The sequence below is a fragment of the Orcinus orca genome, chromosome 19 (genome assembly GCF_937001465.1).
Source record: "Orcinus orca chromosome 19, mOrcOrc1.1, whole genome shotgun sequence".
NCBI classification, from domain to species: Eukaryota; Metazoa; Chordata; class Mammalia; order Artiodactyla; family Delphinidae; genus Orcinus; species Orcinus orca.
Window position 1 is genome coordinate 42,163,480 of NC_064577.1, and position 24,796 is coordinate 42,188,275.

A 24,796-nucleotide genomic window follows, 5' to 3' on the forward strand; every position below is an offset into this window, starting at 1 on the left:
GGAGGCAGGAACTCTGTTTAACCCTTCTTTGCCTGGTCGTCTCCAAGCCCCGGTTCTTCAGGACCAACTAGAGAGGGGGGACCCTGAGCCGTGCAGCTGGGGGTTCTAGCCCCACTCAGCCCGACCCTGCTTCTAAGGAACCAGATGGGGAAGGGAAGTGGGAAGTGACTCAGGAGCTGAGGATGGGGAAGTCTTGGGAGGGGACCTGGGGACTGGCTGGCCGTCTGGACGTCCTTGGTCTGGTGGTGGCAGCCTGGAAGCATACGTGCGTCTTCAGCTGAGAGCACAGAGAGCTTTGTCTTGAATCTGAGCTGTGAAGCGGCGCCTCCGGTCTCCCCAGGTGTGAGCTCAGGCCTCTTCAGCCCATTAGCCCCGAGACAGGTAGGAAGGCTGCGGGCTCCCCGCCAGATCAGAGGCAGTGCTTGACGAGGGACAGAAGTGCAGAGCCTGGAATGTGGGGTCCAACCCAAGCTGTCACCTTGACCTCAGCTTCCTAATCTGTAAAAGGCCCTTCATAATTCTGTGTTTGTGGGTGGCTGTGAGCATGGATGGGTGAAGGTTTATGGAAGGTGGTAAACTGAAGCCCTGTGCACATGTTAAATCCTCCCTCGCTTCGGGCCCGTGTCCATCTGTGTCTGGACTGTTGAGCCCCCCAGTCCCCCTCTCCCAACCCTACTCTCTCCTCCCCCGGTACGGGTGACCCATCTACCTTCTGTCCTCCCTGCTAGGCGGTGGCTCCACGGGGCCAGGGACCACGCCTGCCTCATTCACTGCCGTGTCCTAGCACCCGGCCCAGTGTCTGCACCCAGTGGGTGCACCTCCTCTTCCCCTCCTTTGGGCCTCGCCCTCCATTCAACTCCCTGCCCGCGACCCCTGGCCAGGCACCAGCTGGACTCAAGAAGGAGGAAGGACATTTACTGGAGACAAACACTTTATTATCGTGAAGTTTGGCTACAATGAGAAAGTGGGCGCCGAGGGGGAAGGTGAACAGTCGAGCGTCCCTCTCACACCCCGTCACACGAGCCCCCTCATCTTTTCCCTCCCACATTCCCAGCCCCACCCAGCAAGGCAGAGACACGACTGCCCAGCCTGAAAAGGAGTCAGAATCCCGACCCTGACCCCGGCGGGGTCGGGCAGGCGCCACTAGACTGATGGTGTCTATAGCGCATCCAGAAAAACGAGGCGTCGCTGATGGTTGCCTGGGCTCCCCACACAAGGAGTCAAAACGTGCCCGAAAAAAATCTTAAAACGATTCCCCAGCAAATTCGCGGGACCCCAGGGTCAAGCGTCCCGGCTTCGGCTGCCTCTGATGGGCTCCGTGCCCGAGGCAAAGGGGACTCGAGGGAAGCAGCCAAGTCAGGCAGAGCCAGGGGTGCAAGGACCCAGTTGGGGAACACTGCTGTTTAAATATTAAACAGGGCTGTCTCATCTCCCACGTGGGAGACTTCCCGATGATTCCAAGGGCCCCGAGGTAGGCACCCTCAGGGTAGGGGTTCGCTGTGGCTCTCCCCAGAGCCCACCACGGAGCCAGGCAGGGAGGAGTCACGGGAAGTAATACTTGGTATTTACCAACTCCCTCCCAGTCCAGGGGACGGGAAGACGGGAGTTTTTCTCCCTGCTACAGGCGGGAGAATGAAACTTGGAGGTGGAGGGAAGGATCCAGGAGTCCGGGGCTCCTTTCTGTCTTCCCCGTCTTTAAATATTAGGTTTAAATAAGCATAAATATTAAATAGAGATAAATACACTGGATGGGGAGGGCTTTGCTCAGGGCTCGGCCAGGTAGCGCAGGACACGGTACGCGAGCTCCAGGAAGCTCTGCAGCTTGGAAGCAACCAGGACCCCTCCTGCCCGGCGCTGGAAAGCCGAGGTGAAGGTCGGCATGGGGCCCTGGGTGGGCTGCACGGCAGGGGCTACCCTCAGGTCTTCCATCTGTGGGGGAAGGTGAGGTCAGCAATCAGGCCGTGCTGAGTGGGTAGTTAGCACGGGGAGGAAAGGCGAAGGGCTGATGGGCTGTAGACGATCCAGGGTTCATGGTGGAGCCAGGACCGAACCCAGGTCTCTTTAAGGTCCAGTGACCCCGCCTCATGCCCTCAACTAGGGGGGATGGGGTAGGGTCCTGGGATGAGGTGGTAGCTCCCTACATCCAGCCCACCGAGAATGTTTCTGCCCCAGCCCTAGAGAACTCCGGGGTCCCCAGGCTGGCAGCACCACCTTTGAGGACCAGCTCGGTCCGGGGCCCTAACGCTTGCTGCTCCGGAAGAGACTCACCTGCAGCCAGATGTTGGTGGCAAAGTCGGTGACGTCCAGCTGCAGTATGTCCAAGGTGGGGGCCAACTCTGGGGAGATCCCCGCCAGGGCCTGCAGGAGGCCCTGGTAGAGGAAGAGGCCGCCGTGCAGTTGGCTCAGGCAGGCTGTCTGGGAGATGGGATAGGAAAGTCAGGGGACGCTGCCTGGGCTGCTCCCCTCAGGGGCCCAGCATGGAGCCTGGAGGACTGGGGAGCCTTCCAGGTCATCCTTTCCCGCCTGTCCCCTCATCTCCCTTCTTCCCTCCGGACACTCACCAGCTGCAGGGTCTGGCTGGAGCAGCTACTCAGGGAAGCCTGGGGGATGCCCAGAGAGTGCCCAAGCAGCACCAGCTCCTCAGGGTGGCACAGCTTGTGGGTGGTGCACTGGGGATGGGAAGGATGCTGAGTGAGGGGGACTGGCAGAGCCGGGCGGCTCCTCCTTCCCGAGTGCCCCCATCTCTCCACATCCACATCTTCCCTCCCTCCACGTCCCGCCAGGCTTCTCAGCCCTGTTCCTCCGTCCAAGCCCCCAGCCAGCCCCTCCCAGCACTGTCCCCAAGAGGTTCTTCCCCCAGTTCCCCACCAGCCGCTGGGGCTCTGCCTCTCCTAATTTCCTCCCATTTCCCCTGAGTCTCTCCTCTCCCATCCCATGTCCCTTCCCCATGGTTCCCTTTGCTTCCCTCCGCTTCTCTGTCTCCCCTCAGCTCTGCCTTGCACACCTTCTTTCCTCCCTGCCCGCTGCTGCAGTATCTCTGTCCCCTCCCTGTCCCTCCGCAGGCTGCCGTGACTCACCAGCCTCTCCTGCAGCTCAGCGCCATCAGCCTGGATTTTCCTCACTTGCTCTAAGCACTTAAGCAGGAAGCTCTGGGGCAGGGAGCTGGCAGGGCCGAGGGGTGTGGCTTCTTGCACCATCAAGAGTGCGCTGTGCCAGAGCAGCAGCTGCAGGGCTGGGAGCAGACGGGGGCTCAGGAGACGTGCATACCTCTCTGGGAGCCCAGGGACCCTGCCCTCTGCCACTCCGGGCCCCGCAGCTCTCCCCTCCTGGGGCCCGGACACTCACCCATCAGCTTCATGGGGCTCTGGGCAGCAGGTTCAGCCGGGGGTCTGGATGGGTCTGTAGGTTCTGGGTTCTGTCAGGGACCAGGTCCAGGGGCCTTTATACACAAGCCCATGGAGGCCTGGGAGGAAATTACCTGGTGCTGCGACTAAGGCTTAGTAATAACTTCCCAAGATTTATGCAAATTTGGTGTCCAGGACAATGCAGGGGGGTTGGGACAAAAAAAAGTGTTTGCGAAAGTTTTGTGAAATTGTGGAATCTCTGATTCTTCTTTGACGTCTTGCCCCCCTCAAACTCCCTTCCTCCCCTCAGCCCCACCCAGGTCTGAATTGCCCCAGAGTGTTTGAACTGAACCGCTGAACCAAAGCTGAGCCAATGATAAAAGCCGGGGAGGCTGGAGTCAGGTCGACCCCGGGGAAGAGGCAGGCCTAGGCCTTGGGGCCCTCCCTCCCGCCCTCCCCTGGCACATCTCCTGGGTCAGCCCCATTTGCCACTCTCCCTTGGGATTCTCAAGCCACCTGCTCCCTAGGCCCCCAATTCTGAGAAGGAAGAAACCAGTTGCCCTATTTCTATCCCCCCCAATTCCCAGAGGCTGCCTCTCTGAGTGCCCTCTTGAGGGTCCAGGGGCCTGAGATAGGAACACTGGGGTCTTGCCTCCTGTCCCCACCGCACATGTTGAGAGGCATCACCCTGGTTCCTGTCCCGAACTGGTTAGCTGGGAACTCCCCAATCCCCCCCATGACTCATTCCTTTAAGCCCCCGGAATCCTGGCAGAGACCAGAGGAAACCGGATGTCTGTCCCGAATGAAGCAAGACCCATTGAGGCTCTCGGTTCAGGTTCACCTGACCTTGCCCTTCCTCCTCCCCGCACCCCCCCCAACCCGCCCGCACTACCCCTCCCCCCTAGTGTCGCAGTGCTTTGGAGTTGAGGGTCTGGGACAGGTGGCTTCCCTGGCCAGGTTCACTGCCAGCGGGCATGTGTGTGCTGCCCTGAGTGGAGAAGCGCTAGGGTGAGAAAAAAGAAACCACCCGGCTTCAAACCTGAGAACCATGTACTCTTAGCGCTGGAAGGGACTTTGGAGTCTGTTCCAACCCTGTGAACCGGGCCAGTGAGGGAAGAGGCTTGCCCAAGGTCATGGGTAGCAGAGTCAGAGTTATAATCCAGACCTCTGCCTTGGGCCTGAGAGTTTTCCACAGGCCATGGGGCCTGCCTGGGGAAGTCTGACCAACTGCACGCAAGACTGTCATGTTCTGTCCCAACAGAACGTTGTTCTACCCCAGGACGGGCCAGAACAGAGTCTCTTCGGATGAGGAGTGGGTGTGTCTGACTGGGCCAGGCCATCTCTGGGGCGGGGGTGCCCCCTGGTGGCCACAGCTGGCAGGGCCTTCACCTGCTAATCAATTCACGTCCTGCCTCTGGTCCCTGGTCCTGCCGGGCAGCCCTGGCCCCCAGCTCCACCTTAGGCCAGGCAACTGGCCACCATGCCCCTATTAAGCCCAGTTCTGCGCCCACCTCCATGGGAGGAGAGGGGTGGGTTTAACAGAACTGGGGGGGGGATGGCAGAGGTTCTCAAAAACATGCCTCCTCTCCTTCCCACTAAGAACCTCCAGAGGACCCAGCCCGCCCCAGATGTTGTGCAGAGCATGCCCTGTACATTGGCAAATGCATTGCTTTCAATAAGCCTATGAGGAATGTATCAGAACCATTTCCCCTTTTACAGAAGATGAATCTGACCTTGGAGAGGTTGACTTGCCCAAAACTAGCAGAGCCAAGGTCTGCACTGTGCCAGTCTTAAACTCTTAACCATTGAATCTCTTTCATTCATTCATTAATTATTTATATAAAATTTATTTATTTATTTGGCTGCGTCGGGTCTTAGTTGTGGCACGCGAGATCTTCCTTGTGGCATGCAGGGTATTTCGGTGCGGTGTGCAGGCTCTAGAGGGACAGGGCTGAGTTGCCCCACAGCATGTAGGATCTTAGTTCCCTGACCAGGGATCAAACCCCCGTCCCCAGCATTGGAAGGCGGATTCTTAACCACTGGACCACCAGGGAAGTGCCCACCATTGAATCTCTTGACCAATGTTTGGCCTTCCTCAACCATAACCAGGCCAGCTCTAGACCCAAACTTTAATTTTCACTTACAGTCCAAGTGTGTCAGAGGTTTGGCTCAGAAAATGCTACTTCTAACAAGGGTGGCCAGAATGGTGAAAGGACTTGCGATCATGATTTGAAGAAAACACGCCATTTTGTCTGGTCAAGAGGAGAGGTTGTTGCGTGGTCTCAAGGGCTAGAAGTGGGACAGGGAGTGGAAGCCCAGCTAGCCAGCTTTCAGCTCAAGGAAAGAGCTTTCTAACTGCCAGAGGTGCTGGAGGATGGGGTGGGCTACTTCCAGAGGAAGTGAACTGCCTGACCAGGGAGGTGTTCTGGCCTCCATTCCATAGAGGGAAAATCCGAATGTTGGCTGGCAGTTACCGGACACCTCTTATATGCCAGGCACCTTCCATTACACTTTTGTCTTTCATCCTATCAACCAAGTGTGGACTATTCCCATTAGAGACAAGGGACAGCCTCAGAGAACCGAAAGGCCCAAGATCACAGAACAAGTCGGGGGCAGAGCGAGGCAGGATCTGTGATCAGCCTTCCCAAGCCCCCGTCCTTCCTATTACACTATCTTCCTGTTCAGAGAGCAGTATGTACTTCTTGGATGATGGCTCAATCCAGATCTCAGCCCCACCCATGAGAGAATAAAGACCAGGCAGAGAGAAAGCCCGGTTACCAGTCCTGACACATGCGGGCTGAGCCAGACTGAAATGATCTGGCAAAGGTCCTGGCTCCAGAGACCCCCCCACTAGCTGTTATTCATCCTTCCAGCTTCCTAAAGGCTTTCCCAGTTATTTCTCAATGGCCAGAGTGGGTGAGTGGCTTCCACTCACACTTCCTGTTTTCATCTGGAACTGGGCTTGGAGTGTCCTTATGAAGGCTCCGGCGTCATGCCTTTGTTGCAGACTTGGCCTGTGGGCCAAGATACGTACACCCTGAGTTAAGAATCGGTTTTACATGTTTTAAGTGGTTGGAAAAAAATCAAAAGGTTTTTTTTCTTTGGCTGCACTGCGCAGCATGTGAGATCTTAGTTCCCTGACCAGGGACCTCGCCCCCTGCAGTGGGAGCACAGGGTCTTAACTACTAGACTGCCAGGGAAGTCCCAAAAGAATATTTTAGCACAGGTAAAAATCATGAAAAGCCAGTGTTCATAAATAATTTGTTTACATATTGTTTATGTAAGGCCCCTTTCAAGAAGGGCAGAAGTGAGTAGTTGTGAAAGAGCACATGGCTCACAAGCCTAAAAAACGTACCATCTGGCCCTTTAAGGAAAGTTCGCAAACTAGTACACAGGACATATGTACAAGGGGACATACAGAAATGTCCTCTGCAGTGTTGTTTGTAACAGTAAACCAATGGCCACCAATAAATTAATGAACAAATAAATTGTGGCACATTCATACCACATGTGCCTCTCCACCCTTCCACAGTAGAAAACCCACGAGGAAAGCAGTTTGTTTCATTCAGTTCTTTTCTTAGTCCCTAGAACAGTGCTGGGCACGGGTTTAAACATGATTAGATCTCAAAACCCATACTGAGTGAAAGGAACTTACTTTCATGTGATACATCATTAACAAAGATTTAAAAACTCAAGACAATACTATATTTTGTAGTAAAACTATAAAAACATAAACTGGAAGGATACCCACTGAATTCATCAGAGTGGCTGCCTTTAGGGAAGGAGGGAGGAGGCCTGGGGAAGGAAGATGGGCTTTTAACTTATCTGTCATGTTTTATCTTGCATGAAAAAACTTGACATGATAAGAAAAGGTTGACATTTATTAAAATTGGGTGGAAAGTACATGGGTATTTCTTATGTTATTCTTTGTACTTCTCTGTAGTTTTCTAATTAAAAAACAAAACTGGAAGGTAGAGAACACAGTGAACTCTCCAAGCATAAAAATAACACTGAACTTCTCCAGGAAAAGAAAGCTAAGCCAGTGGCGATGAATTATAAGAAACTTCCAGACCGTGAGCAGACAGAAGAATGGTCTATAGACTCAAGGTGGTTGAGAACCAGGAAATCATGACAAATGACCCCAACTCTGTGTAACAGGATGATAGACTCTCCAATCCATTACCAACCAGGAAAGGGTATGGGGCACTTTGGGCTGGGTGCTGACTTTAAGATTTGTCATTGGGAATAACAGTAATTACAACTAATTATCACACACTCAAAAAGAAAGTCATTTTAGAGGTCAGGTAAAGTGGTCATGGGCCAGAAGGACAGCCATGTGGGGACAAAAACCAACCAACCAACCAGATAACAGAGCCACAGACTGAGGCTGGGAGAAGGCTGCACAGGCTACAGAACGTGACCTGAACTTGGTATCACGTAGGCCAGTGTTCAAGTCCCACCTAAGCCTGTCCTCACAAGCCTGGAAGGGGCACGGAGGGGTGCTCACCGTTAGTCCCCATCCTTCCTGGAAGGGAATTAAAGATCTCCTATTAGGGGCTTCCCTGGTGGTGCACTGGTTGAGAATCTGCCTGCCAACGGAGGGGACACGGGTTCGAGTCCTGGTCTGGGAAGATCCCACATGCCGCGGAGCAACTAGGCCCATGAGCCACAACTACTGAGCCTGCGCGTCTGGAGCCTGTGCTCTGCAACAAGAGAGGCCGCGATAGTGAGAGGCCCGCGCACCGCGATGAAGAGTGGCCCCCGCTTGCCACAACTAGAGAAAGCCCTCGCACAGAAACGAAGACCCAACACAGTCAAAAATAAATAAATTAATTAATTAAAAAAAAGATCTCCCATTAGATTTTCGAATTGGCCTGTAAAATGGGGAAAAGATTGAATCCTTTAAAAAAAAATAATGGAAAGTTTGGATGCTGGAATAATAACATCTTCCACAAAGATCAAGGGGGGAGCTTGGGAAAAAAAAGTGCCGTTTCACAAAGCAAACTTTAAAAAGTTTCACTAGGTACTTCCCTGGTGGTGCAGTGGTTTAGAATCCGCCTGCCAATGCAGAGGACACGGTTTCGAGCCCTGGTCCAGGAAGGTCCCACATGCCGCAGAGCAACTAAGCCCGTGCGCCGCAACTACTGAGCCTGCGCTCTAGAGCCCACGAGCCACAACTATTGAGCCTGTGTGCCACAGCTACTGAAGCCCGCGCACCTAGAACCCGTGCTCCGCAACGAGAAGCCCGCGCACCACAACGAAAAGTAGCCCCTGCTCGCCACAACTAGAGAAAGCTCGTGCCGCAACGAAGACCCAATGCAGCCAAAAAAAAAAAAAAAAGTTTCACTACCTGGGTTTCACAAAAGCTTAAAGGAAGTGGGCAATACCAAATCACACCAAGGCTGGGGTGGGATCAGAAACCAAAGCAAGGCCAGTCTAAAACATGCCTTTGATGGAAGTTAGGGCTATCGGGGTATGAAAATCAGCAGTTGGTGATGAACACATGGCGTACCTTTCCTAACAAACAAGACGTTAACCAGCTCATGTGCCAGGTACTGGGCAAGGCCCCGGGGGGACAGAAGTGCCTCATGCTCTTTAAGAAGTTACAATCTAGTTGGGAGGATAAGGCTTTCACAGCGACAACCTCCTAAGAGAATTTGATTATCCAGTGAGTGGTTCAGACGCCAGGGAGTTGAATCACTGTGAGGCAGGATGCCTGGAAGATGTGTGGCAATCAGCAAGGTGCAGAGCGAGAGCTCGACAGGAGAGGGAACACAGCTAGGAGAGGCAGAAACCCACGAGGCATCGTTCTGATAGCAGAGCTCGCGCAGCAGGAACGAAGGGTACGTGTACGGCAATGCCCCAGGTGCCAACCAGAGAACATCAATGATGCGAAGGACCCAATGTGGGGAGCACCGCTGACAGCGACTGGGAGACTTACAGAGACCCTGGCAGGTGCATTTTCCCACCACATGCAGCTGAAGGTGGGCTGGGCGTCCACAGGGAGCCCCCTCTCGCCTGACCCCCGCTCTGCTCTCAGGGAGGAGCCTATCCCCCACTCCATAAGGACCACTGGGCAGAACCCTGCTCTCAACCTGCTGCAGCCTTGAAGAAGACCCTTCTCTCCTCTGTGAACCTCACCTGAGGGTCAGACTCGCACCTTGTGTTTGATCCACTGGAAGCCCAGATTCCCAGTTTTAGAGCCAGGAGGTCACTGAGTCTAATCATTTATCTGGCAGATACGGGAAAGGAGCCTGAGAAGTTTGGAGGTGCCAATTATTTGAGAGCCAGTTAGATATGAAAGAGTAAACCCAGGCCCTCTGATCCCAGATCAGAGTCTCTCCACCCAGCCCTCGGCCTCCTCTTCATCTACAGCTGCTTCGGGTCCTCGGGTCATGCTCCCCACACTGGGTCCTCTGCATCATTGATGTTCTCTGGTTGGCACCTGGGGCGTTGCCGTACACGTACCCTTCGTTCCTGCTGAGCGAGCTCTGCTATCAGAACGATGCCTCGTGGGTTTCTGCCTCTCCTAGCTGCGTTCCCTCCCAGGCCAGAAAAAAATCTGGGCCTGTTAACGTTGCACATGTGAGAGTGAAATAAGAGTAATTAACTGATGCACAAAGGGTCCTGGAGAACTTTTTATTGTTTAAAAATCACAACTGAAGCTTCAAAAAACATACAACCTAACACATGTCCCAGTTCCAGTGCCCTCCTCCCTGGAGGAGAGCACAGGGCTAGTCCCTCCCATCCTGCTGCCCACACTGCTAGCCAGGACCCTGCCCTGGGGAGGCTGCCTGCTCGCCCTCCTGCCCACGTGTGCTACGTCACCGGCTGGGGAGGGGCCCTGGGATGAGGTGGGGGTGACTGGCTCCCTGCACCCCTCAGCCCCTGCACATATGCAGTCTGTGTGCAGCGTGTGGGAAAAGGGGCCGGTTCCCTGGGCAGGGACACCCAACGGGGAAGGATAAAGAGCCAGTCCCCACTCACCCACCCCTCCCCAGCCCCCCAGCTCAAGGAAAGCTGTCATCGTCATCTTCCGCCATCTCCTTGGCAAACTCCAAGTCCTGCTGCTCCCGCTCCCGCCGCTCCTGGGGACAGAAGGGGCGAGGGCCGGGCTGCTGAGGACAGGTTGGGCTCTCTCACTCCGTCTCCACCCAGGGCCAGAGACCGCCCAAGCTTCGGAGTTGCCCCAGCCCTTGCAGAAAGCTCCCCTCTCCCCTTTCTAGAGGGAAGTTTGATCTTTCAGTCTTACCCGAAGCAGAAGGCAGCTTACCTCCGCAGACTCCAAGTCCTTGTTGTACGATTTGGGAGGAAACCTCATGGCCTGAAGCACAACAGAGAGAAGAACAAGGTGAAGAGGAGGCATCAGTGTAACACCCGCTCGTCGTGCTCCTGCGTGCCAGGCGCCAGGGTATGTGCGGGATAGGTGATCACTCCCTAGTTCAGTCCAGTGGCGGAGCCAGGCATGGAGACTAATTCATGACTACGACACCACAGGATAAGTGCTGAAGATGGAGAATTAGAAGGAGCCAGAGGTATAAATGATTAACCCTCCTGATCGGGCCGGGAGAGGGACTGGCAGTGAGAAGGAAGACGAAGAATGGACGGGCTGTGGGAGTGGAGGAAAGGCGTTGCAGGCAGAGGACTCAGGGTGTGAGCAGGCCCGGCCTGAGTTCATTGGGGCCAACTGAGGCGGAGGAGAGGGGTCGGCGGAGAGGTCCTGGGTGGGGGGGAGGCCAGGGACGCCGGGGACCAGATCACGAAGGGCCTTTCCTGTCTAGCAGGGCACAGCGTTTGCCTGGTTTTAAGTGAAGCTATATCCCTGGTTTCCTGGGGGAAGAGAGCAGGAAAAAAATCGGCAGCCCAACAGTACCAGCACCTAACCCAGCGCCTGACACAGGGTAAGAGCTTAAGAGCCTTTTGTGGAACGAGATGGCAGCCCTACCTTTTACACAATTCAGACTTCGCTAAGTGCCCCAAGACAGTGATTTCATGTAATCCTGTCAACCCTGCAAAGCAGGCAAGGCAGGTAACACCTCATTACCAGCTTCACAGAAGGAGAAACAGGCTCAGAGAAGGTAAATGACTCAAACTTGGAACCAAATCCAGAACACTGCGCTCTGAATCCCTGTCTGACCCTCCCTGGCAACCAGACCCCTGAAGAGCAAAGGGAAGGTGCTGTGGTCCCACAAGCACAGTCCTTTGCCCCTTCTGGACACCCAGTGATTTTACAGAGATCGTCTGGGAACTGCGCCCCAAACCAAGCCAGTCTTCCCTGAGGAACCCGTGGGTGTGGAGGGGGGCATGTTGCTGCCAAGCATCGCCTCTGCAGCCCAGGGCTCCGCACCTTGACAGACATGTTGTGAATATCCAGGCAGAAGGAGATGCGCTGGTGGAAGGCTAGCTGGGGCTCACGGGTGGAATAGATGTCAATCATCTCCTTGGACTGGACGTAGCCCTTCTCGTGGTTGATGCTGGCCTCAATGACGCCATCCCGGATGGCCTGCAGGCCCCAAAGGTAGGAAGAGTCACCAGAAAGTCCATCTTCTAAGTCCTAGAACATCTTGTCCCATCTCTTTGTCCTCCTTGATCTCTCACACACTCACTTGCATACACACACCCTCTCTTTCTGTGGCAACTTCCTGGCTTCACTGCAAGACGGGCACTCCCTGAAAAGACCATGCCACTGCTTTACCCATTCCCCTCCTTGGTCAACCTCCTCCCACCCCCATCTCTGAAATAAGGCAGGAAGGTGACAACCGCGGTCCCCGAGCCAGGCCCACCTTGGCAACAATGAACTCTGCATCCTCTGGGCTATCGAGCTGCAGCTTCTGGGCGATGTCCGCCAGGGAGATTCGGGAATAGGAGAGGCTGATCATGCGCACACCTGGGAGAGGAAGGCGCGGTGGGGAAGATGGGGCGGGCACAGACCCGTCACCCGCCCAGGCGCCCACAGGGTTGTCCCTGCCCCTGGAGAAGCCTAGTCCGGGTCCTGCTCTGCCAGGGGCCCCTCAGACGCTGCTCCACACCTGTCTTGATGACGTTGTGTCGCAGTCGGATGATGAGGGTGTAGGTCCCATCTGCTTGAAACTTCTCCCCAAACTGATCCAGGACCTGGTTGAACTTGGCCAGGTTTCCCGTCCTGACAGCTGCAGTGGGGAGAGGAGTGGATCAGATGCTGCACAGGGTGCACACAAAAAAGGGGCCACGGTGCCAGGGGTCCGGCAAGCTCTGGGAGGGGACCAGCCCTTACCCTGGGTCAGAAGGAAGTAAGGCATGAGCGAGCGCTTGAGGGACGGTTGACGGAACTGCAGCCGGTCCGGGATCTCCCCCAGCAACAGCTCCACCACAATCAGAAGCTTGTGCACCTGGCAGAGTGCGACAGAGGAACACAGTGGGCAGGGAGCCCCACCGGGGGGTAGAAGAGAATGAAATAGGGCTTCAATTCAGTCAGACACACAGGGAAAGAGGGAAGTGGCACTGGGACCAGGCCCACAGAGAGAGGAAAAAAATCCTCAAGCTGTGCTGGGCGTGGAATTGAAGCTCTGCCTTGGGAGACAGGCCTTGTGAGCTTCTGACCCTTTGGCCACACCAGGCCCTCAGCTGCATTTCATCTGGCCAATCGGTGCACAGCGCCCTGAAATGGCAAAGTTCTAAAGTACAGGCAGATGGGTAGGTTCTATGGCTCAGAAATGGTGAGGAAGCAGGGCCGAGAGGCCTAGGCAATGGAATGTGAGTCAGCCAAAGATGCTGCTAGGGAGGTGAACTATGTGTAAAGTTAGTTATCTGGGTAGAGGCAGCAGCTCAGGGAAGGGCCTGCAGCACCTCAGCGAGTGAGCCGGCTGGCTGGAAAATCGGGCCCCTCCTCCTCCAAATACCACTGTGGGTACTTCTCAAGGGCGCTTCCCGTGGATTCAGCACCGTGCAAGGACGACTAAGGTGGAGCGGACGATGCCCAGCAGTTACGGAGCCTCCCACCAAGCAGGAGGGACAGGAGCACAGACAGCTAAACCACGTGACAGCAAGTGTCACGAGGGAGGTAAGGGGTTAAAATGGGTGGTGGCTGATGGTGTCCACCCCTGGGCAAGGACCCTTCCTTCGCTCCTCCACCCACACCCACGAGGCTGCCCTGTCCTTTGGCCCTCGGCGTACCCCACGAGTGAGGGGAAAGCCATGCCGACGGCAGAAGCTAACACATGCCTTAAGGATTCTGATGAAGCAGAAAAGGAGGGAGGACGTTTCAGCCAAGCGAACAGGCTGGTGAAGAGGCCGGCATACTGGAGGGGGTGTGTGTGGGGCCACCTGGAGAGATGAGCAGGGGCCCGTCCGGGGATGTGCCGGTTTGAATGCCAGGCTGAGTTCTGAGTTTGGAGACAGAACTAGCTAGGCTGTACTTGCTAGCTAGGAAACGCTGAGCAACTGAGTCTTTGGTTTCTACCTCCCTAAAATGGGCATAACAACAACAATAATATCTGGCTTGCCTACTTCACAAGACTTACAATACTCTACTGGGCAGGCAATGGGGAGAAATGCGAGCTTCCCGGGCCATGCAGACGGGCCTGGAGCTCCGCTGAGTCAGGCAGCTGTGCGGAAGCTGGGCTGGTGGAGGGGAGGATGGCGACCAGCAGGGTCAGCGGCTTGAACAAGGGCACTGGTAACATCAGAGAGGAGATGAATACAAAAGCCATGGAGGCAAATCAACAGATGACTCAGCGATGGTGAAGGGGGTGTGGGGAGGAGTCCAAGATGGCCCGGAGGCTCCTATCTGGATCAGGAGGGCAGGAGGAAGGACTGCTGAGGGGTGCCCAGAAGGGCCTGTCTGGACAAGCTGAGGGTGAAGAGTCAGGGAGTCTCTACACAGAGATGCGTGGTGGGAAGTCGGATTTGCAGGTCTGGCTTCATGAAAGGGGTCAGAATTTGTATTATGGGTTGAACTGTGAACCCCCAAATTCATATGCTGAAGCCCTAACCCCCTAGTACCTCAGAATGTGACTGGATTTGGAGATAGAGCCATTAAAGAAGTAATTAAGGTAAAATGAGGTCATATGAGTGGGCCCTAATTCAATACGACTGGGGTTCTTATAAGAAGGATTAGGATACAGACGTGCACAGAGGAGAGACCATTTGAAGACGTCAGAAGATGGCCAACTACAAGCAAAAGAGAAGCCCTCGAAAGAACCAGCCACGCTGACACCCGGACCTTGGACTTCTTGCCTCCAAAACTGTGATGAAATAAATTTCTATTGTTTAAGCCACCCAGTCTTGTAATAGCAACCCGAGCAGATTAGGACAGTTCATAACGGACTTTGGTGAAGCGTCATGGAGGTCACAGCTGAGCCATGAAGGCAAATGAGATCACCCAAGGCGAGAATGTGGATTTTCTACAGATGGATACTTTCAACATGCTCTGTTGTGGACTCCATGTTAAATTCGATGTCTCTCTTTACCCATTCTCACTCTCCCTGTTTTTACTTAAAGCTGGCTTCTCCATGTGGGCTCTCTATCCCATTCCTCCTACCTTGTTCAAGGCCTTGGCCCATCGCCTATTTGCTTAAGTCTCTCTGGGTGGCAAGTTCCCCAACTCTGCCCCTTCCCCTCTCAGGCAACCCTCCCACCTCCTTCCTGGCTCCCTGGCCAACAGTCTACAGGTCAAAGACCGTACTCCAGCGCCCTCTGCTCCTTCTTCTGGCGACCTGGCTCCACCACAGAAAACTGTGAAACCTTACCCATCCATAGTAAAACCTGGTCTGAAAACACTGCTTTACCCCACGAGACCTCTCCCTGGTGCACAACACAGCCTATATGTTAATTACCTGTATTTTTAGTGAATTTTTGAAGAAGCCTTAGTGTGTGTCCTACGTTGTAAAAGCAATCTCTCACTGTGCAATGTACCCCATGTGTCTGGAAAGCCATTCCTTTCTATGAAAATTCTACCCATCTTTCAAAACTCAGATCAAATTTAACTATTTAAGATTACTTTGACCACAACTGAATCTGCCGTTCTCTGAACTTCTGAACTGAAACAAAACAAACCTCCCACCACACTGAGCTAATCACTGCACGTGCTCACCCTGCTCTCTTTCAAGGGCACTAGGAGGTGGATGTGTTAATGTGAGAGCAGAGGTTTGTAGCTGGGAAAGCTGGGTCCTAATTCTGGCTACCAGTCTCTGTGCCTTTACACAGGCCGTCAAGCCTTTCTGAGTCAATGTTCTTTATCTATCTCTTCAAGGGCAAGTACCATTTCTTATTCTTCTTTTCTATCCCTCATAGTGCCCAACGTGAAGGTCAGTACTCAAAAAACTACCTGGTGACTGACAGCTTTGCCACGGCCAAGGTTTACCTCCACCTGAGTCAGACAGCCTTAGGGAGAGCTCTGGGTTCCCTGGCCACAGACAACACTGCTCCCGAAGGGGCATGTGAGGGACCAGGTAAGAGCCTGGGGTTTATCAGCACAATCCAGGCCCTCACCTGCAATGACTACAGGGGGTTCTGGGGAATGAGGAATATTCTAAACCTACGTACCCGGGAGAATACTGGAAACAGAAACTGCCCGAGGCGCAGGCAGCGTCTGCCTAACGCGCCCTGAACAGCGTCACGTGCAAACAGACATGCGATGCCACCTTCAGGGGAAGAAGATTAAGGACCTCCTGGGCTCCTCAGATAGGGAAGCGGCACTAACATGGTATGAGACAAGTAAGGGGGTCAAAGGGGTGAGAACTGCCGCTCACCGTCTGTTTGAAGCCGACAGCTGTGTGCTGAGGGGCCTTGCGAAGGGCATTGGTCATCGTCCTCCGGGCCTCTGAGTACTCCAGCTGGATGGCTTTGATGCGCCCTGGGTGTGGAGAAGAGAACTGATCAAGAGGATGGTGTGATCCAAACTCCAGCCCCCCGCAAACCAGAGTGCCAAATGGGCGCTCTTATGCACCAAGGGCACCACTTTCTTAGCAAATTTGCACCGGGTGAGCCCGAGACACCTTCCGGCTGGGGGCCGGGCCCTGCTCACCTGTATAGTAGAGGTACCTTGCCCACTCATTGTTGTTGGCCTGCTCGGGGAACACAGATTTGGACACCAGCTTCTCGGCCTGGTCGTACAAGCTGTAGTGTAGGTAGTTCCGCAGCAGGAGGTTCAGCAGTGTGGCCTGCCCGTCCGCGTCATGCCGCAGGGTGGCGGTCCGGAGCCGAGCGTGCAAGAAGCTTCAAGAAGGAAAAAACCGGGAGGTCAAAGCCTTCACGTAACAACTCTTCAAGCTGCCTCTGACCTCGCCATTCTCTCTCAATTCCTAAAAAAGTGACTCAAACTGCTTTTCTCGTTATTCACTGAATACTCAACAAATGAAGCACTAGTCCAGGTGCACAGAAGGACAGAACTCTGCTCAGGGAACCTGCATTCTAGTGGGGGGAGACAGACAGCCATCACGATGAATAAGCGTACCATGCAGCTCAACAAAAGGTGGTGGGGTGACGTCGAAAGCAGGGTAAGTACGACGGGAACCACAGAAGGAGAGGAGGATGGGGTTGCAACTTTAAACAGCCCAGTCAGCGTAGGACTCGCTGAGAAGGTAACAGTTAAGCAGAGGCTTGAAAGAGGCAGGGAGGAGAGCGTTCTCGGCCGAGGGAACAGTGCGCTGGCGTGCCCGCGATAGAGCGAGGCGGCCAGCGTCGGGGGAGCAGTGGAAATAAAGTCAAGGAGGCAGTAACGGGGGCCAGACCCCGTGGGGCCTTATAAGCTTACATCACGAGGGCTTTGGCTTTTCCCTGAGGGAAACGGGGAGCCGCTGCAGGTTTCAAGTAGAGGAGCGAAAGGCTTTCCAGCCTGAACCTGCTTGCACCTCTGACCCACTAATGAGTCCTCCCCTGACGTGTGGTGAAGGGAAGAGCCTGGGAGACAGGACTTAACAGGCCAGTGGTCGTCTCCATTTCCTCATCTAGTCTCAGCCTCGCCCTCAAACCCTCGCTCTCAAACCCTCGCACACCCATTATCCCCACTTCCTGCTGGGCACGTTACATCTACCAGCCCACAGCCCCCTGCAAGTCCACAGCTCTGTGGTAGTGCCTGACCGTGTCTCTGACCCCACGGGCCGCGAGCCAGACCGCTGGCCACAGTACCTGCGCACCACATCCAGCTTGTCCAGGAACTCATAGACCCGAGCATGGTAATAGTAACACTTTGCAGCCACAAGGTCCAGGGCCCGGCGGTTCTGAGTGCTGATCTTCTGCATCAGGTCATCAGAGATCTTCTGTGCCTGGGGAGGCAGCCAAAAGAGAATCAAGCGTCAGTGTTTCAAAACGTTAAACACGGAGCCAGCAATTCCCCTCCTAGGCATACGTCCAAGAGAACTGGAAACATACGTTCACATAAAAACTTGCACACGAACATTCATATCAGCATCATTCACAATAACCAAAACGTGGAAACAACCCAAGTGCCTATCACCCAATGAATGGATAAACAAAATGTGGTATATCTATGGGATGGAATTTTACTCAGCCATAAAAATGAACAGAGTACAGATATATGCCACAACATGGATGAACTTAGAAAACATCATGCTACAAAAAAAAACCAGACACAAAAGGCACATATTATATAATTCCATTTAGATAAAACGCCCAGAATAGGAAAATCCATGGGACACAAAATATTAATAGATTGCTGGGGTGAGGGCAGAACAAGGAGTGACTACAGATAGGTATGGCGTTTTTCTGTGGGGGCAGTGATTAAACTGGTGTGGAATTAGATAGTGAGGGCGGTTGCACAACCTTGTGAATATACCAAAGACTACTGAGTTGTACACTTTCAAGGGAGTGAATTATTCCTAAAAACCAACCAAATGAAAGCCAACCAGTGGCAGAGCAAGGAAAAAACAAAACAGAGGACTGAGGAGACCTGTCATTTTGGGGGCATGCTCTTGGGACAGCAGCTAAGCCTGACAAAGGAGCTGGCCCCAGCTGGAAGGCGTGGTAGAAGAGTGCTATCCAAAATGGAGTCTTTCAGTTTCATAATAATAGCTACCATCTATTAAAATGTTGTGAAAGCTTACTACGTGCAGATCATTGTGCTAAGTATTTTTAAAATATATTATTTTATTTAATACTAACAATAATCTTGTAAGGTGGGCAGTTTGTCTCATTTTACACACAGCTGGGAGAAATTAATTTGCCTAAGGTACAAACGGGGTTTGAACCCAGGTATTTCTGTCTCCAGACCTACTCTTCTCGAAAGCATCCACTATACTGGGATCGCACCACAGACGGGTACAGAGTGGCCACTGCCAGCCCTTTCCCAGAGCCTGAGCAGGAGTTGAGGGGTCTTCCCCGGATGTGGGGCTGGGTGCATTCCCACACGGGGGAAGAGCCTGGGGGACAGTTAATAACCCTGCGATTGTCTATTTCTTCACTAGAGGCACCCTCCCCCACTAAGCCCGCACCCCGCCTGGGGCGCGTCCGTCACTTGCCCGGGCCCTGGCTACCTCTTTGTAGCTCTTGCTGTTCATCAGGAAGATGACCACGAGGAGCTGGAGGTAGGCTTCCACTTCAGGCAGGAGGGGAGCAGACGCAGCTTTTCCTGTTCGGGGACGGAACTGCAAATCGGCTTCTGTGTCCATGGGCTAGAGAGGACATGAGTTACCGTGGAAGAGCTCAGTCAGATCAATCAACCAAGAATTTATTAAGCACTCACTATGTATTTCAACAAATATTTAGTAAGTGTCTACTACACGCCAAGATTTTTCTAGGTGCTGGGGGTTCAGAAATGAAGATGACACAGTCTTTTTCTGAAGGGAGTCAAGGAGGCTGGCAATACAATAAATACAGAAAAGGGTTACAGGAGTATAACATCCTTACAGAATATAATGTGGACAGAAAGGATGATGTAAGGACCCCTCGGAGAGCCTACAATCTAAGTAGAGATTAAACCACCATACTTGGAACCACTGTGAATTCTATCAGGCAGGGTTAATAAAGGGATATAATTCTAGAGATGAGATCAAGAATAATGAGTCAGGGAGTTCCCTGGTGGTCTAGTGGTTGGGATTCTGGGCTTTCACTGCCGTGGCCTGGGTTCAGTCCCTGGTTGGGGAACTGAGTCCTGCAAATCGTGCGGTGTGGCCAAAATTAAAAAAAAAAAAAAGAATAATGAAACAAAAAAAAAATAGTTTTTTTGGTGGGAACAAAGGAATTTGGGGGGAAATTGACATATACATAGTACTTACCTTCAGATCTAGTCACCAAAACTGGAATAATGTGTAATAGATCAAAAGACGATCATGGTGGGTTACTTTAGAGATGTAAAGGTTAAAAACATTCCAGGTGGGGCTGGGAGAGGGGGCGCTTTTCCTTTTTCCCAGACAGTAAAGTCTTCACTGTCCACCTCAAGGATTTTCTGAGTTTTTACATCTAAGAAACAGACTGTAAGCATACAGGATTTTAGGGAGATGAAGGTGGCTGAAGGGCCAGTGAGGTTTGAGAAGGGGCAGGACCCGAACTGTATCATGGATGATAAGGGGAGTTTTACAGCCAGAAAGGAAAAGGAGAGGTTTCTCCTGGCATGGAGACCACTACCACCAGCAAACTAACTTCATCAACATGCACTCTGTGCCACACCCTGTTCTAAGAGCTTTCCCCCTCCTCCTCGCCCCCCCCCCCAAATCTGTTCATCACATTTACCAAATGAAGAAAATGAGGCACAAGGAGGTTAGGTCATTTGCCCAAGTCCCACAGATACCAAATGGTAGAGTTTGGATTCAAATTCAACACCCCCTCCAAAACCTGTGCTCTTAACCACTGTTCTTTTGTTCCTTTTTTTGTTGCTTTTTTTTTTTTTGGCCGCACCATGTGGCATGTGGGATCTGTGGGATCTTAGTTCCCCAATCAGGGGTGGAAGCGAGGAATCTTAACCACTGGACCGCCAGGGAAGTCCCTTAACCACTGTTCTATACATCCTTCATGGTGAAGCTTCCGAGGCAAAAAGGCAGTGGAAAAGGCCCCCTGTTGGGGGTGGTGGGAAATGAGTGTGGCTGGAAGGGTCCTGATTCCTGGCTCTTCTTCCTGACTCAGAAGAATGACTCTACAGGGCAGAAGGATGGTCGCCTTGTTAGAGGGCAAATGAGTATTAAGAGGGGCTGTCTTGCTTCATGACTCTGCTATGGCAGGTAACAAGACAGGTCTCCAGGATAGGAAACAGTTACACAGGGTGGAATGTGTGTGTCAAGCCAAGCCTGCACCCTTCACGCTGGCCTGACTCACTTACCTCTTCCAGGAAGGGTAGCAAGAAGTCTCGAGTGGCACTGTTGGAGGTGAAAAAGCCATGCACAGCCTTGTACAGAACGTAGTGGTTGAGGCGGCGTGATGTGGAAGGTAGCATCCGCAGGGCCCGCAGCACGAACCGGGGCTCCTTGCCTGAGACTGCCTTCTCCAGCTGTTTCACGTGCTCCTTGATGTCTGTGGAGGACGAGGGGAGAAAAATGTTAATTCCAACTCCTACTCCCCCCACCCCCCACCACTCCAGCCAAGCAGTCCTAGGGAGCCTCTTACAAATGGCAGGATGTGGCCAATCACCGCCTTTGCCCTAAGAGCAATAGTTATGGATGCCATACATTGATTTTAAGACATAATCAAGAGACAAAGAAAAATAAAGCTGGGGTGGGGGAAGGAGTAGAGGGTGACAGAAAAAAGAAAAAAACAATGAAAAACAAAAACACGTGGAGATTTAGCGTATCGTCAAATAGGAAAAGACTTCTAAAATTCTTCTGAGAACTGTAAGCAAAAGAAAAATATCTGCAACACATGTGACCAGAGATTCATATTGTTTTTCAACAAGGAGCTCGTATAAAGGATTACAATAAATAAAAATGAACATGAATGGACAATACAAAAAGAGGAATGACAACAGACGTGAAAAGTATATTTCACTAGTATTCAAATAATCACAAGGGAAAACATTTTTCAATTACCATTCTAGTGGTGTTTAAAAAATGATAACATATAGAGTACAGGGGTGAGCAAGACATTTCTGCTCGTATAATGTATATCAGTACAGTTTTTCTGGACAGTAACTACCAAAAACCTTAAAAACAAACGTAAATACCCGTTCAATTCAGGGATCTCTAATGAAGAAATAATTATAGAGGTAGATCAGACACTTGGGCACAGAGATGACGGCTGCAAAGCTATTTGTAACAGAGAAAAATAGACACAACTTAAATACCCAGAAATAAGGGAATGCAATCAATTGGTCGTTTCTCAGTTACCTTTGTATTTTTAGCATAGGGTGCCGGGGTCACATTAACGATATTATAATAATAACAGCTAATATTTATGGAGGATTTTACTATGTTTTCATCACGTATTAGGCACAGTTGTAAACATTTTAATCTTCACAACAACCCAATTAAGTAGGTACTATTACTTGCACTTATAGAGATGAGCAAACTAATCCCAGAGCGTATATTCTTAGCCATTATATCAGTTACTCAATAAATGTTTCTGGAATACATTGAATGCTTTGTTTATGGATATGTTGCATGAAGGCACACAAAATCATCTGTATTTAGTTATGCCTTGTTCCAAACTGTATATATAAACTTGATCTCAATTATGGGAGAGCAGCTCAAAAATTCATAGGAAATAACGTCAACCACGGTTGGTTTTTTTTCCCCCCCTACTTTAGACCTCTTATATTAAAATGTTTATAAGAAACATATGTATATACCCAGTAGGTAATGCTGAATGGCACCTTTGCCACTGGTTGACTATCGTTATTTCATGTAAAATGATCTTTATTATCTTTATTAGACACTGAGCCTGCTATCCAACTTCAGAGTCGAAGCTGATGCAGTCAGCGCTACCACATCCTCAAAGCACCACCCAGGAGCCTAACTTTGCTTACTTCAATGTTTTCGAGCTAGTTTCTCGTGCAGTTAAGTAGAGAGAAAACCCGATAAATAGTCCGGTCCTACTTGATCCAGAACCAGAAAAGAGCACCAGGGTCACAGTGGGAAGCTCTCACTCTACCCACTCCAAATGCGGACAGGATGCTCTAAGTAGGAAAAGTGAAATATGAACTTGGAGGAACAAGAGGATGATAGGAAACAGGGAACAGGCACCTAGGAGAAAAGAAATGGGATTGGTATATAGTTTACGTGGAAGGTGAACATTAGGAACTCACACATCCGACACCTAAAAAGTTGGAGTGTGTAATGTGTTTAAACTCTTTAGAAACAGAGTAGGAGTAAGTGCTTGCAGGAAAAGAAAAAGAGCAATGGGATCGTTTGGGCACCTCAATTACAGCAACAAGGAAGCAAGATACTAGGTAGAAAGGGGGAGTTAGGGGAGTTTGCTAAAGGTAGTTAAGACAACAGAAACCATTCTTAAAATGCAGGAGCCAGTATTTGGCGTCATTCTGACCCCCTTCAAACATAAATACAGACACTGGTTTTTAGAGAGATCAATCGTGCACTGGGGTCGCTAGAATCAGTCCGGTGGGATGTAAATGGAGTAATAAGGTCAGAGGAGAAAACTCAGAAGAGTCTATGGGCCCAGTGAGACCTACTTCTAGATGCAATCCCCAGTGGGGGGTGGTGTGTGCGAAGGGAGGAGTCCTGAGCCTAGAGAAAACGTTCAGTCATCCGGGCTGGGGTCGGGAGTGTCAGGGTAGTGGGGGCAGGCATTTTGGGTGATCGCAAGGAACCCTCAAGTCAAGGTGGTAGAGGCTGCGCTGGCATCCCAAGGAGAGGGTGGATCACCGCTGCGCTGTCACCCGTGATAATGGCACGTCCCCGGCCCGGGCTCTCTTACCCTCCAAGGTGACGGTGTCCAGCTCTCGCTGGGAGTGCTCAGCCGCCGCAGCCGCCGCCTTGCCATCGGTCTCGCCAGTTGATCCGCCACCCGCCGCCGCCTCCTCTTTCATCTCCACATCCTGGGGCGCCGGGGGCGGCGGTGGTTCTTGTTCCCCTCCGCCGGGCGGCGGCTTCGCCTTATCCGCGCCGCGGCGCCGCGCCGAGCCCTCCTGCTTCATGGCGCCCGGGGTCGCGGCCTAGTCCGGGGACCGAGGCCGGGGCCTCGCGTGAACCCTCGCACCGGAGACCAGGAACAGAGCCGGGCCTGCACACGAGCGCGGACTCGCGTCGGGCCGCACGATGACGGAGCACCTGCAAACCCCTTCCCGGCGCTGGGCCTTCTGGGAAACGCCAGGCCGGGCTGGCCGATGGCCGAGTCATCAAAGGGGAAAAAAGTCAACCGCCGAGATGCAGGATGGAGGCGGATCTTCGCAGAAAGAGCGGGGAGGAGCCTTTATGAATTTGCGGGGCTTGCTTTGGAGTGCTCCAGTGTGTTGATTTTTTTTCTTGCGCCTCTCGAGTGCATTTCCGTATATGTCCACAAGAGGTCACCTCAGGCTCCAACTGGGTTACCGCGGACTCCACCGCGAGTAACCCACCCCGCGTGGAGTGGGTAGGGCCTATCGGAACGTAGGGCGTGATGACGCCACGAGTTGCTGGGCGGGTTTCATGCCTAAACTCGCTCAATTTGCGCCTGGCAAGAGGTCCGTTTTGATACCCAGGAGGCTGGTCTTCAACCGCCGCCCGAAGGGATGTGGAGCTAGGTTGTTGGACTTAAAATAAAACCAAACTGGAGACAAGGAAGAACCTTATGGGATTCAGACTTCTTTGTCCGAGTTTAGCTCGTGCTGAAAATAAGGCATAAAATCTCTGCAGCCTGGGAGTGCGGATGGGGGCAGAGTGCATTTGTGTGTGATTACTTAAGTTTAATAAAATTTAGGGGTCCACTCTGTGAGGCCCAGGGCTAGCACATTCAGGGGGAGGGGTGGTAAAAAACAGCGCCAGAATGTAGCCTCCTGGAAGCCTTGCTCTGGGCTGCTGTGTATTGTGAGGCCAGAGGAAAGAGAGAGGCTTCAGGGGGTACGTTGGGGCGCCTTTATGCATCCAGACAGACACTGTAGTGAAATGGGGGAACAGAATAATAGTACACCTAAGGAGCACCTAAGAATCCTCCAAGGGAAAGAAATTGGACCTGAAACCCTGGCCACTTATCTTTCAAAGGAATCCTCCAGCGATTCTGCAGGAGGAGGATACAGTTTCCAATTTCTTAAGACATAAAACAAAAACTCCCTTCCTATCTTGGAACTTTTATCTCTTCCATAAATGGAAGTTTTAAGTTTTAGACCAGGTCAGACCCTGCAAGACAACCTAGCCCTGTTGTAAGGTCCTAGAGGGCAGAGAATATGTTTCGACTATATTCTCCTTTATATTTATACAGAGAGAGGGTATTCTCTGTATTCCTCCTTTTGCACTATTGCAGCGAATAGTTCCTTGCACTAAACAGCCACTTACTCAATGGAAAAGTGTGTGCTCCAGTTTTAGGGGAAAAATGCCTTGGCCAATTCCTCCCTAACTGTCCCCCTGCCCCCTAGGACTGGGAGAAGGATAACAGGACTT

At 52.3% G+C, this 24,796-nt stretch overlaps 2 protein-coding genes across 3 annotated transcripts; both read right to left on the reverse strand.

Moving 5' to 3' along the window:
- Nucleotides 1–774: 774 nt before the first annotated feature.
- CSF3 (colony stimulating factor 3) lies at nucleotides 775–9,826 on the reverse strand. The gene is made up of 5 exons (XM_004282744.3): nucleotides 3,346–9,826; nucleotides 3,078–3,232; nucleotides 2,562–2,669; nucleotides 2,269–2,415; nucleotides 775–1,929 (listed from the first exon to the last, which is right to left on the reverse strand). Exons 1-5 carry the CDS (start codon nucleotides 3,356–3,358, stop codon nucleotides 1,765–1,767), a joined length of 588 nt encoding a protein of 195 aa, XP_004282792.1. The 5' UTR covers nucleotides 3,359–9,826; the 3' UTR covers nucleotides 775–1,764.
- Nucleotides 9,827–9,969: 143 nt separating this feature from the next.
- Nucleotides 9,970–23,535, reverse strand: PSMD3 (proteasome 26S subunit, non-ATPase 3). 2 transcript variants are annotated; one of them, XM_004282743.3, is made up of 12 exons: nucleotides 23,139–23,535; nucleotides 20,593–20,783; nucleotides 18,815–18,952; nucleotides 17,451–17,587; nucleotides 16,348–16,538; nucleotides 16,073–16,176; nucleotides 12,598–12,712; nucleotides 12,374–12,493; nucleotides 12,128–12,231; nucleotides 11,692–11,847; nucleotides 10,618–10,668; nucleotides 9,970–10,432 (listed from the first exon to the last, which is right to left on the reverse strand). In XM_004282743.3, the coding sequence occupies exons 1-12, from the start codon at nucleotides 23,356–23,358 to the stop codon at nucleotides 10,355–10,357; spliced, it is 1,605 nt and encodes a 534-aa protein (XP_004282791.1). In that variant the 5' UTR covers nucleotides 23,359–23,535; the 3' UTR covers nucleotides 9,970–10,354. The 2 variants fall into 2 exon arrangements, with proteins under 2 accessions (XP_004282791.1, XP_049558143.1); XM_049702186.1 differs by having other exon boundaries at nucleotides 10,597–10,668.
- Nucleotides 23,536–24,796: the final 1,261 nt, after the last annotated feature.